At 35.8% G+C, this 14,469-nt stretch overlaps 1 protein-coding gene across 1 annotated transcript in view; it reads left to right on the top strand.

The window, feature by feature from the left end:
* LOC148955703 (serine protease hepsin-like) overlaps nt 1–13,099 on the top strand; it is a 138,795-nt gene extending 125,696 nt beyond the window's left edge. Inside the window, exon 8 of the mRNA XM_089107890.1 lies at nt 12,827–13,099. Coding sequence (XP_088964016.1) covers nt 12,827–13,099 — 273 coding nt within the window. The remainder of the gene's footprint in view (nt 1–12,826) is intronic.
* The last annotated feature ends 1,370 nt before the right edge of the window (nt 13,100–14,469 follow it).

Below are 14,469 nucleotides of genomic sequence, written 5' to 3'. Positions count from 1 at the left end.
AGTCACGATATATGGAGTACCGTCTTTATCAATTGTCTCTGATCGGTCCAGAAAATGGGCGTAGCTGCAGGAACCTGTATGGCAGGTCTTGTCCCGTTGAAATTACTAGAAACCTGTCTGGAAGGTCTTGTCCTTTTTACGCTAATTGATAAGTTCAATCAATTAATCAATCAATTTATTAATACTAAAAAAAAAACAATTAAATCGTAAGGTTTTTACACGCCCAAGAAGCTCAGCTTTTAAAGGGCCAACAAATCAAAATAAGACACTATTATAAATCACATAAAAAAAAACATACATATACAAAAAAAAACTGGATCAAGAGACATTTATGAAATAGGGGATTTAGAAGGAAACTTAACATATAGCTGAAAAAAAATGTTTAAACGAAGAAAAGAGATTAAAAATTAGGATTGAATAAAACAAAACAAAAAATCAGAAAAATATATTAAATGAAGAAAGAGAGACATATAAGTTAGGATGGAATTCAAAAAAAGAAAAAAAGGAAAAAAATTACTATACTGGAAAGACCTGGTAAGAAACTGCCTTTGGAGAAAGAGATAGAGGGACATCAGGAGGGATGGAGTTCCATAGTAGAATTGATTGATAAACAGGAGACCTCTGACCTGCTGTTGATGATCGTCTAGGTAAAATGAATCTGCGATAAGAGCTACGTAAAAAAGAAGAGTACCTACCTGAGCCTGACAGAAAGAAAAACTTTTACTACTATTATTGCCTTATTACAATTTATTATATTATTTATATTATTTTGTTATTTATTTTATTGTTATTATTTATTAATGCTTTGATTATTTATTATTCGTCAGTTATTTCTAGGATTTATTTCTAGTACTATTCTTCAGCTAGCTCTAGCTGTAGAGCCGATCAGACGCCGAGTAATAAAACGCGGACGAATAACCTCTTTTTGAGGATCAGGAACCTACTGATTATAATTGGATCATGACTAAAATTTGTTTCAGTTCCCTGTTTATAGTATCACAATATTTTTTTCTGATCTATAGAAGAGTGATTGGCTGTGAGGTACTGATAAAACGATTTACACAGGTAAATGATCATCAGGGCTGTCATTGCTGCGTATAAACCCCGGTGCCACGCCGGCGCATTGACCAAACGCCGCCAACGAAAGGCCCAGCTGACCGCTACCAAAGTGTCGCAACGCCGCTGGTGCGCCGCACGCACGCCGCAGCCGGCAGAGGTTGCGGCGTTAAGTTGACTTTGAATTAATTTTGCGGCAATTTTTTATTGCGTCAACCTCAAAGTCGGAACTTTTCTTTTCTCGTGTGGTTAAGTGTTTCCATTTTCCTGATTACAAATCAAGCAGGGCTTGCACTATCCCCCAGTTCGGGGATTTCCTCGAAAATCTGTTTGTCACCCCGAAAGAAAATTTGGTTCTCCGAATCCCCTAACATCACCCAATCACGGTGCAACCCTTGTGATTTATCACTAGTAACTATCCCTGCCAAATATTACTTTGAATACCATAATTTTTTTCGTTAATTTTCGTCTCTTGTGTTACTTCGCATATAAACCAGACAGATACAATTGCAATTTAGACGAGTCTTCATATGTTGGCAAAAGTGTCGTCTTTATAAAATAAAAAAAAACAAGTTTTTTTTAACTGAAAGTAAGGAGCGACATTAAAACTTAAAACCAACAACAATTATTCCGTATATGAAAGGGGCTGTCCCCTCCTCAACGCCTCGCTCTTTACGCTAAAGTTTATTCATTGTTTTAAAAAGCAGTGGTGACAAAGAGTCAAACTTGACAAAGAGTCAAACTTTAGCGTAAAGAGCGAAGCGTTAAGGAGGGGACAGCCCCTTTCACATACGGAATAATTGCTGTTAGTTTTAAGTTTTAGTATCGCTCCTTACTTTCAGTTAAAAAAAAACTTGTTTTTTTATTTAATTTCTGAACGTTTTTCAACTAATGCAGGTTCGATTTTGGCTTACCATGCATGAAAAAAATAAAACACAATTTGCATATTAGTTTTGGCAGATGTATTCCGGATATGAAGGGTCGCCCCTCCTCAATACCTTGTTCTTTACGCTAAAGCTGTTAGCACTTTTTAAAAATCTTCCTATTCTAATTAAACAGCCCCTGTAATTCAATTTTAGTAAACAGTCAAACTTTAGCGTAAAGAATAAGGTATTAAGGAGGGAGGCAGTCCTTCATATATGGCATAATATCTGTTTGTTTTTCAAATAATGCCGGTAAATCTGGCTCACTCTCTGTGAAATATACCCCTCCCCCTCACGGAACTCCTCCGTGGAAATTTCATCCAGCGTAAAGTGCTCCCTTCAAATTCCCTTCAGACAATTCTTCCTCGCTGAAAATCCCGCCCCCCCCCCCCTGTCTTTAAAATTGCTTTTAGACGATTCACCCTTAAAAATTATCCTTAACATTTTTTCATTGGAATAAGACTTTAATCTATAATCGGTTTCTCGGTCACTCTAAAAATGTCCCCTTCCGTGGAAATTATTTCCCAGAAAAAAAAAACTCGAGGGAACAAGCCCCCGGATAATCCCCCCCCCCCCGGAACACATCCATATAAAAAATTTGGCAAAGAGAATGTACGACAATTAAAAAGAATTTCGTTTAGTAATTCTGTCAACCCCCCCCCCCCCCAGTGCAAGATTTCCCCTAGAATATTCACTCATCAGAAATTTCCCTCCCAAAGGAAGATTCTCCTCTTAGAGATACACCCCAAGCACACCCCCACAAAAAAAATTGGCTCTATACTTCCCAATAACAAATACTATATGTAAACAAATGCTATATGTTCACAATTTGTGACGCTTCCACCGGGGACTATGGCGGGTCATTTCACACCGAAGGACATAGTTATTAGATTTTTCAACTATGCTGAACACAATGGCCATCTCAAAATTTCGATCCGTTGCCTTTAGGAAAAAATGAGCGTGAGAGGGGGCCTAGTTGCCCTCCAATTTTTTTAGTCACTTAAAAAGGGTACTAGAACGCATGACTTTTGTTCGAATGAACCCTCTCACGATATTTTAGGACCACTGGGTCGATACAATCACCCCTGGGAGAAAAAACAAAAAAAAAACAAATAAAACGCATCCGTGATTTTTCTTCTGGCAGAAAAAAAATACAAAATTCCACATTTTTGCATATAGGAACATTAAATCTCTACAATAGAGCTATCTGATATGCTGAATGTGATAGTGTGATTGTCATTAAGATTCTATGACTTTAGGGGGTGTTTTCCCTTTTTCGAAAATAAGGCAAATATTCTCAGACTCGTATTTTTCGATGGGTAATACTAAACTTGATGGAATTTATATATTTGAAATTGGCATAAACATCCGATCCGATTTGTGCGTACTCCCTTTTAATTAGATTCCTTGGATCTTATTGAATGCCACGGCGAATATATTATCTATATAAATACGCCGTACGCCACAGCCATTTCGTTTCTACCAGATTTCTACTTTTCTTGATGAATAACGAAGAAGACCAGCGTCAAGCCAGCGACTTTCGAAGTTTTTAACTCATGAATAGGCCCGAATCTGTTGTAAATTCAAGCTGGGATTTGAGAGAGACTGATGAAAGCATTAATGTTTGCAGTCAACATTGATCGCTCCGGAGGCCCACCGCCGACATCTCACCGGCGGCGGTACGAAAAAATCATTGGCGGTGCACCGGCGGTGTGCCGTCACTGCTATTTTTGGCCCCGCCACCGCCGGTCGTCTCTTATCGGCGCGGCGCTTGGGTATAGCTGCGTATGTCTCTTTGCCGTACTTTACGCATCTCCAAGTGGCTTTACTTTTAATGAATGAATGAGTATTAAGGAAGGAAAATGGTAATACTGAAGGAAATCTATAGTAAATATGTAGCTTACAAAGGAAAAATATTAAAAAAAAAAACTGTCAAGACCCGTGACTCCCAACGTGGGACACATGTACCACCGGTTGCGCATGACAATATTTTGGTGGCTCATGGGCAGGACTTGCACCCTTCGGCTGACTTTACTTTAGAGCCTTTATTATTAAAAAAATATCGTTTGAATGGCTTCACATTCAAATGCATTTAAAGATCACAAAAGAGCATGATAATGTTGCAAAGACGTTAGACATTGTACAAAGGGGTGTGGGTGTAACTGAACCAAAGTAACTCAGCTTCTGTGCAACTCAATCCCATTTACCTGGATTCTCGTGCAACTGAACCCCTGTTTAGCTAGACCCATGTGCAACTCAGACCTATTTAAATGAGCCCTCGTGCAACTAGACCCCTGTGTAGCTCAACCCTGTTTGACTGAGCCCTCGTGCCTGTGAATTCCCGTTTAAGTGGGCCCCGTGCAACTCATCCTCATTTAACTGAACTCTCATTTGACAGAGCCCCCGCATAACTAAAGTTCATTTAACTAAACCCTCGCTCCACTGGACCCCAGTTTATTTCAACCCTCTTTTGACTTAACCCTTTTCTAAGTCACCCATATTTAAACTAAGCCTTGTTTCACTGAACTAAACCTAAGACCTAAGAATAAGTTTGAACTAGTACTGATTAGAAGCTCAAAATATGTTTCTTGCTTCGGTTGGAGTTTCTAACTTATATTACCCATTTGGGGAAGCTAAACTAATTTGGACCAAAGAACCGGCAGAACCGCGATTGCAACTAATTCCTTTCACTGGCAGCCAATGAAAACGTTTCTCTTTCGGGATGCTGCTTCCGTGTATCTTTTCGTCAGGGCTTCCACTATCCCCGAATTTTCGGGGAATTCCCCGAAAACCTATGTGTCTCCCCGAAAAAAAATTTAGTTCCTCGAAATTTCCCCGAAAATCACCCAATCACGGTGTCACCCCTAGAGATTATCCTTAGCAAATATTATTTTGCATACCATAATTTATCCCTACTCTCTTGTTCGTTAATTTTCGTCTCCTGTGTTACTTTGAATCAAAATCAGACCGAAATAATTTAAGCATAGACGGTTCTTCATATGTTCACAAAAGTATCATTTTCCTGAATTTAGATTAAACCATTTTGAATGCAGTATTCTGAATGCTATAACATTCTTACATTTACATCATTCGTGTTCAAGAAAGTCTTGACAAGATTAGCCAAGAATTATACTTGAAGTTGTTTCACGGAACGTTCAGTTTGATTTTGGGTTTTGAGCTTTTAAAGAAGGAGAATTGTTTTGAAAGCCCAATTGTAAGTTTAAATTTTGTTTTCTTTTGCTATTTTTGGTTTTGGACATACTGTATTAATGTTTAATACCTAATGATTGACAGCATGATACATTAAAGGAATTGATCTTATTGCCAGGAATTCTTACCGTTAAAATTTTTGTTTCATTCAGTGTGTAAAAAATAAGTTCTTTTCTTTTTTATCTGAGAACTGTATTTGTCATACCACCTTTTATCCTCAAACGTATTCACCTTCCACTCCCCTCGCAATTATTATTTCGGTCCACTCACCCATGTAGTTTTTTCAGTGGGCGTAATATTTTAAACTGCAGTTTTAGGATCTTTTTACAGTCTTGCAAAATTTCTAGTTAGGCGAAGGAAATTTTCGGAAAACTTGAATTAGGGAAGCCTAGTAAATTTTTTTAAATATCTAAGCCTATCTTTACAATTTCTAATGCTTGAACAATTAATAATCCTGTATGAACGCTAATCCTGAGATAGAAATAAAAGAATTTAAATAAAATATGGTTTAATTGTATTTCTTTTTAAGAACTATCCCTAAATACAGTCATCTTACTGTGAACATTTCACCTCCCCCGACTACTCTTAATGAGGCAAAATTTAGCTATAGACTATGTACAAGGTCGGGGAATAAGGGGTTTAAACAGAAGTAACCCCAAAAATATTATTGGTACTGGTGCGTGATATGGTCACTTGTATATACTAATGATAGTTGGGATTTAGGGGGGGGGAAGGTACCTAGGTTAGGTTAGGGTATGTATTTAATATATGTTGTGCTTTACCCCCCCCCCCCCCACCCCTCCTAATGTGCAAATATATAGCCCAAATTTGCATATAAACTATTATATTTTCATCCTATTTATTTTATTTCATTAGAATTAAACAGACTTGAGTTTTTAGAAGTGCCTATATAATGCACCAGTACCTTATTATTCATAGAAAAATCTGTATTAGAGCTTAAAGTACAAATTTGGTTATTAAGCTCATATTGTTTTCTTGTTAAGTTTTATATTATTTTCGGGCTCATTTATCACGAGCCGTTGGTTATTAATCCCAAATAATGTTAGTGTGAAGAAAAAGAATAAGTAACTAGTGTATGATTTGTAGCTTATAGCTATCTTGTCAGTAGAAAGGCATCATGAGCTCGTACGCCCACACCAAATATGGGCATAGCCTCCCTAGGGAGAACACGTGGTTAATCGAAAACAATTCTCCAGGAATAGATCCAAGTCATTAATACTTTGCCCCGGAGACAATTTTAAAACTTCGCCTAGAAGCAATTCTCCAGGAATAGATCCAAGTCATTAATGTCTTCGCCCCGGAAACAATTCTACTGGTCGAACTCCAAAAGATATTAATAAAACTTCGCCATGGAAACAATTCTCCAAAAAACATCTTAAAGATGAATAGATTAACACGGGAATCAGGTTTCTTAGTAATTTGAAATGTGACAGCACAGAGATGCCAAAAACAAAAGGAACACGCTGAAATTACGTTTAGGGGTTATTTGGGCGAAACCGTTTTAGAAATTTTAGGGAATTATTTCGGCGAAACAGTTAGAGACATTTTAAAAGATGATTTTAAAAGATGATTTTAGAAGAGAATTTGAGGGTGAAACTCTGTGGTCGTTATAATACACAAGTTCCATTTGAACAGTGTCGTGAGGTCCCTACCCCAACCCCAAAGGGCACCGATCCCTCTACCCAACCCCAAAGGCCCCCGGTCCCCCAGGCTCCCAAAGGACCACCCGGCCCTCAAAGGCCCCCAGACCCCCAAAGACCCTCCCCGGGCCCCCAAAGGCCCTCCCCCGGTCCCCAAAGGTCCCCCGGGCTCCCAAAGGACCACCCGACCCTCAAGGGCCCCCAGAACCCCAAAGACCCTCCCCGGGCCCCCAGAGTCCCCTCCCCATTTTGTTAATACTTTTTTGTGCACTTTATTATATCTTTTCAGAATAAGTTCCTTTCTTAATGTCATTCCTTAACCCATTTTTACAAGTTGAAGTTCCAATCCTTTCACCACAACTTTACTTTATAGCTTTTTGGATACCCCAACATCAAGCAATAGTTTTCAAAAGACATTTCAGAGCAACTTCATTTCTTAATGTTCATTCTAAATCCATTTTCCAGCTTAAAGTACCCATCCTTTTCACCCACAACTTTACTTTACAGCTTTTTGGATACCTCAACACCAAGAAATACCTTTCAAAAGGCATTTCAGAGTAAGTTCCTTTACTAATGTCCCTTCTAAACTCATTTTCCAACTTGAAATACCCATCCTTTTCGCCCACAACTTTACTTTACAGCTTTTTGGATATCTCAACACCAAGAAATACATTTCAAAAGACATTTCAGAGCAAGTTCCTTTCTTAATGTCCCTTCTAAACCCATTTTACAAGTTGAAACATCCTTTCTTTTCACCCACAACTTTACTTTACAGCTTTTTGGATACCCCAACACCAAGAAATACCTTTCAAAAGGCATTTCAGAGCAACATCTTTTCTTAATATCCCTTCTAAACCATTTTCCAACTTGAAGTACCCATCCTTTTCAACCACAACTTTACTTTACAGCTTTTTGGATATCTCAACACCAAGCAATACTTTTCAAAAGACATTTCAGAGCAAGTTCCTATCTTAATATCTCTTCTAAAACCATTTTACAAGTTGAAGCATCCATCCTTTTCACCCACAACTATACTTTTCAGCTTTTTGGATACCTCAACACCAGGAAATACTTTTCAAAAGGCATTTCAGAGCAAGCTCCTTTCTTAATGTCCATCCCAAACCCATTTTACAAGTTGAAGCATCCATCCCTTTCACCCACAACTTTACTTTACAGTTTTTTGGATACCTCAACACAAAGAAATACCTTTCAAAGGCATTTCAGAGCAAGTTCCTTTCTTAAAGTCCCTCCTAGACCCATTTTACAAGTTGAAGCATCCATCCTTTTCACCCACAACTTTACTTTACAGCTTTTTGGTTCTTTTGAATGCGCCAATACCATGCAATACTTTTCAAAGACATTTCAGAACAAGTTCTTTTCATAATGTCCATCCTAAACCCATTTTACAAGTTGAAGTACCTATCCTTTTCACCCACAACTCTACTTTACAGCTTTTTGAATGCTCCAACACCAAGCAATACCTTTCAAAGATATTTCAGAACAAGTTCTTTTCTTAGTGACCGTTCTAAACCCATTTTACAAATTGAAATACCCATCCTTTTCACCCAAAACTTTACTTTACAGCTTTTTGAATGCTCCAACACCAAGCAATACTTTTCAAAGAGCATTTCAGAACAAGCTCTTTTCTTAATGCCCTTCCTAAACCCATTTTACAAGTTGAAGTACCCATCCTTTACAGCCAACACCAAGCAATACTTTTCAAAGGCATTTCACAACAAGTTCGTTTCTTAATGTCCCTCCTAAACCATTTTTTACAAGTTGAAGTACTCATCCTTTTCACCATAACTTTACTTTTCAACTTTTTTTCTTAATGACCCTCCTAAACTCAATTTGCATGTTGTAGTACCCAACCCTTACACGCACAATTTTACTTTTCAGCTTTTTGAATGCTCCAACACCAAGCAATACTTTTTAAAGGTCATTTGAAGTAGCCATCCTTTTTACCCACAACTGTACTATACTGCTTTTTTGAATGCTCTAACACCAAGAAATACTTTTCAAAGGGAATTTCAGAACCAGTTCTTTTGATAATGTCCATCCTAAACCCATTTTACAAATTGAAGTACCCATCCTTTACACCCAAAACTTTACTTTACAGCTTTTTGAATGATCGAACACCAAGCAATACTTTTCAAAAGAACATTTGAAGTAGCCATCCTTTTCACCCACAATTTTACTATGCTGCTTTTTTGAATGCTCCAACACCAAGCAACACTTTTCAAAGGCATTTCAGAACCAGTTCTTTTCTTAATGTCCCTCCTAAACCCATTTTACAAATTGAAGTACCCATCCTTTTTACACACATCTTTACTTTACAGCTTTTTGAATGTGCCAACACCAAGCAATACTTTTCAAAGGGCATTTCAGAACCAGTTCTTTTCATAATGTCCATCCTAAACCCATTTTACAAGTTGAAGTACCCATCCTTTACACCCACAACTTTACTTTACAGCTTTTTGAATGCTCCAACACCAAGCAATACTTTTCAAAGGACATTTCAGAACAAGTTCTTTTCATAATGTCCTTCCTAAACCCATTTTACAAGTTGAAGTACCCATCTTTTTCACCCACAACTATACTTTACAGCTTTTTGGATACCTCAACACCAAGAAATACTTTTCAAAGACCATTTCAAAGCAAGTTACTTTCTTAATGTCCCTTCTAACCCTCTTTTCAAACTTGAATTACTTATCTTTGTCACCCACACCTATACATTACAGCTTTTAGGATACGTCCGAAAATTGTAATACCTTACAATGACAATTTCAGAAGAAGCACCATTCTTATCGTCCATTAAAAGCACATTTTCTATAATAAAGTAAGTGTCTTTTTCTACAACTAATATCATTTAAAGCTTTTTGTATAAATCAAAACAATGAAATACATTTCAAGGACCATTTCAGAGCAAGTTACTTTCTTAATATCCCTCCTAAACCCTTTTTCAACTTGAAGTACTTATCTTTTTCACCCACAACTATACTTTACAGCTTTTTGGATACCTCAACACCAAGAAATACTTTTCAAAAGACATTTCAGAGCAAGTTACTATCTTAATGTCCCTCCTATACTCATTTTAGATCAGGATTACCAGAAACATTTCACAATAAAATTTACTGTCCAGCTTTTCGTTGCCAAAGCAAAAAGATATACTTTTCATTGTCTCATTTGTTTAAAGTACCTTTCCAGACGACCATTCTAAGCCCGTTTACTGACTAGAACTCAGGATATTTATCCCCATCAACAATTAAAGTATAGCTTTTCGGATACCTCAACACCATGAAATACTTTTTAAAGACCATTTCAGAGCAAGTTAATTTCTTAATTACCCTCAAAAACCTATTTACCAACAAGAAGATATTATATTATACAAACACAAATATAAATTGAATATATTTGTTTACATCAACACCAATAAATACTTTTCAAAGACCATTTCAGAGCAAGTTACTATCTTAATGTCCCTTCTAAACCCATTTTCCAACTTCAAGTACTTATCTTTTTCACCCACAACTATAGTTTACAGCTTTTTTGGATACCTCAACACCAAGAAATACTTTTCAAAGACCATTTCAGAGCAAGTTACTTTCTTAATTTCCCTCCTAAACCCATTTTCTAACTTGAAGTACTTATCTTTTTCACCCGATACTATACTTTACACCTTTTTGGTTACCTCAAAACCAAGAAATACTTTTACCGGAAGAAGAAAAGGCCCAAGACATAACAAATATAAAGTTAACTTCTAAATTTTTCCGTAGAAGATAGGAAAAGTTATACCATGATTGTGATTATTTTTTATGAAGATAAAAAGTTTCACTTTAATTCTAAATTTTCTTAAATTCAGTTCCAACCTTTCTCAAAGAGTTGAAAAAATTTAAAGTTCTGTTCCAAATATTTCCCTAGAAGAAGAAAAGTTCAACTTCGATTCTGAATTTTCTCAATGAAAATGAAGTTATTCATCAATTCTATTTTCTCAAAATAATAGAAAATTTTCCACTTCAATTCAGATTTTTCTCAAAGAGATGAAAAAATTTAAAATATTGTTCCAAATTTTTCTTAGAAGATAGAAAAGTTCAAGTTCTAATCTGAATTTTACCAAAGAACATAATTAAATTCTAAGTTAAACAGAGAGAATAAAAACTTTGCACTTCAGTTTTAAGTTCACCAAGACATGAAAAATTTTAAGTTCAGTTGTAGATTCTCTCATAGAAGATAGGAAATGCTATGCTACGATTCTGGTTCTTTTACATGGAGATAAAAGGTTTAACTTTAATTCTAAATTTTCTTAAATTCAGTTCCGACTTTTCACATAGAGATGAAAAAATTTAAAGTTCTGTTCCAAATTTTTCTTAGAAGATAGAAAAGTTCAAGTTCTCTTCTGAATTTTACCAAAGAACACAAATCAATTCTAATTTCACCAGAGAAAATAAAAAGCTTCAACTTCAGCTTTAAGTTCACCAAGACATAAAAAATTTAAAGTTTAGTTCAAAATTTTTCCGTAGAAGATAGGAAAAGTTATACCATGATTGTGATTATTTTCTATGAAGATAAAAAGTTTCACTTTAATTCTAAATTTTCTTAAATTCAATTTCGGCTTTTCTCAAAGAGATGAAAAAATTTAAAGTTCTGTTCCAAATATTTTCCCGGAAGAAGAAAAGTTCAACTTCGATTCTGAATTTTCTTAATGAAAATGAAATAAGTTATTGATCAATTCTATTTTCATAAGATAATATAAAATTTTCCACTTCAATTCAGATTTTTCTCAAAGAGATGAAAAAATTTAAAATATTGTTCCAAATTTTTCATTATATATAGAAAAAGTTATACTTTGATTGTGATTATTCTTCATGATGATATGGAGCTCCACTTTAATTCTAAGTTTTCTCGAAGAAGTGCAAAATGTACAAGTTCTCTTCTGAATTTTCTTAGAGAGGAGAAAAAAAGTTAGCTCAATTCAGAAATTTACCAATGAAAATGAAAAAGCTTCCATTTCAGTTCATAATTTCTCAAAGACATAAAAATTTAAAGTTCAATTCTAAATTTTTCCATGGAAGATAGGAATGGCTATACTATGATTGTGATTATTTACCATGAAGATAAAAAGTTTCACTCTATTTCTAATTTTTCTTAAATTCAGTTCATTCATCTAAGCACCAAAAACAATAGGTTAGGTATAAATAAATATTAATAAATAATTAGAAACATTTCTCCATGTTTAAGTTAGCCTAGGCTAGGTTAACTTATCATGAGCGCTCATGATAAGCTAACCTAACCTAACTTAAACATGGTAAAAAGATTAAATTAGGTTAGGTTAGGTTAGATTAAGTTAGGTCAGGTTAAGTTAGGTTAGGTTAGCCTACGTACGCGCGCGTGTACGTAGTACGTGTACGTGTACGTGTACGTGCAACTTTTTAATTTAAGTTTAAATTTACTTTTTTAATTTAGTTCCTGTTTGTTTTAAGTTTTAGTGTTTGCCCCTTACTTATCGGTTGAATTTTGTCTATTTAACTTACCTATCTAGAAACCGAAAATAACATTTGTTTTTGTTTTTGAATATTATTAATGAATTACTGAGATTAATGACTTAATGAAAAATTGCTACTGGTATTTACAGTTCACTATAAAAGAACAATAGTATTTCCTCTGTTACATGTTATTTATCTGTTTTAATTCCAGGCTGAAAGTCACGGGCTGTATTCACTGAAATGGCAAATTTTCACGTCGATGACATTGTTTCGGATAGCAATATTTCAGATTCGAACGAAGGCAAAGCTATAGCCTTATCTAAAAAAAAAAAGACACAACTTTCAGCCAGATATCATTTCCATGAAGGGCAGTTAGGATGAACTAGAAATTTCTTTAAACGATGATAGTTACTCCTCGCTTGCAAATGGCTTTCTTGTGTCTAGCAGTTCGAAAAAGAAAATATATTTTGGGAAAATTGACAAATATTTTCAGAAATACTTAAAATCCTGGGAAACTGAAGACAAGTTCAAAGGCTGGCTCACAGAGAAACCAAGTGGTGATTTGGCAATTTGCTTATGGTGCAATGCTGAACTGAGCTACACAAAAGAGAGGAATTATTTGGTGAAGCATGCTATGTCGAAAACCCACAAGACAAATGCAGCCATTCCGAAGAATAATGCATGTATAATTAGTGATTTCACAAGTGTCAACAACACAGCGTCGGTTCTCGAAACCGAGGCTAGAAGTCCCAACAGAACGTTTTGAATAAAGTTAGACTAGGGAAACAGAAAATCGCTAACGTAGTGAGACGGCCTTGGACCCTACATTAAGAAAATATTGTCGAAAGAACTTGAAAAAAGGACATTTTCTGCAATAATAGATGAGACAACAGATGTGGGCACAAGCAAGCAATTGGCCATCTATGTTTCATTTTGCAGTGATAGGGTTGACACTGAAGTTGATGTTCTTGATTTTGTCAAGTGTTCCGATAGCACAGCTATTTCAGTGTTTTCAAAGTTGGAAGAAACACTGGACGTCCTTGAGGAAAATGACGCCCCGATACGAAACTGGGCTGGCTTCTGTTCTGATACCACAAATCCAATGGTGTTGTGTAACAATTCTGCGGCAAAACTGATCAGTGATACTTACCCATAGGTTGTAGTTGTCAAGTGTAGTTGTCACTCCATCCATCTGTGCGCGTCAAATGCTTGTAAAGAGCTGCCAAAAACTCTTGAAGACTTATGTCTCCAGGTGTATAATCACTTTTCAATGAGCGTAAAACGCATGACAGTTTTGAAAGAATTCTAAGCTTTTCCAAATACTTCAATCCACAAAATTTTAGCCTCTGGAAAAACTCATTGGATGTCCCTCGACACTTGCGTGCGAATAATTTTTGAGCAGTGGAATGTCTTATCTTTGTATTTCACTAGCTATAACTTTGACGACCCTACTCATACAAACGAACTTATCCTCAGCGCGCTCAAAAACCTTTTTATGAATGTACTTATAATGTTTTTTGACTATTCTATTGGCCTAATGAGCAATTTCAATGTTCTGTTTCAGTCGCGATCACCTATTTTCCATAGACTGAAGTCAGAAACGGTAAAGCTTATTGTAGCGCTTGCCATAAACTTCATGCACGGAGTCTTCGTCCGAAACTTTGCACAAATATAAGTAGAGATGACCCTAAAGCTCGTGACGGGAGTCCATATATGGGCATAGAACCACGTGGTTTATGGTTTTTGTCAGTGAGAATGAAAAAACAGGAGCTTTCTCACATTTACGTCTGTTTTCTTGGATGGTTATGTGTGTTGGTCGATTTATTTGATGTTTTTCATGGATGGTTATGGATGATTTATGGTTTTTGTCAGTGAGAATTTGAAAAACAGAAACTTTCTCACATTTATGTCTGTTTTTATGGTTTTGTCAGTGAGAATGAAAAAACAGGAACTTTCTCACATTTATGTCTGTTTTCTTGGATGGTTATGTGTGTGGGTCGATTTATTTGATGTTTTTCATGGATGTCAACAGCAATTTATGGTTTTTGTCAGTGAGAATGGAAAAACAGGAACTTTCTCACATTTATGGTTGTTTTTATGGTTTTTGTCAGTGAGAATTTGAAAAACAGAAACTTT

The sequence above is a fragment of the Artemia sp. Qi Xiang Cuo genome, chromosome 2, assembly GCF_049724085.1.
Source record: "Artemia sp. Qi Xiang Cuo chromosome 2, ASM4972408v1, whole genome shotgun sequence".
Lineage (NCBI taxonomy): Eukaryota > Metazoa > Arthropoda > Branchiopoda > Anostraca > Artemiidae > Artemia > Artemia sp. Qi Xiang Cuo.
The sequence above is the reverse complement of the archived record's forward strand: the minus strand, read 5'-3'. Positions and strand labels throughout refer to the sequence as shown.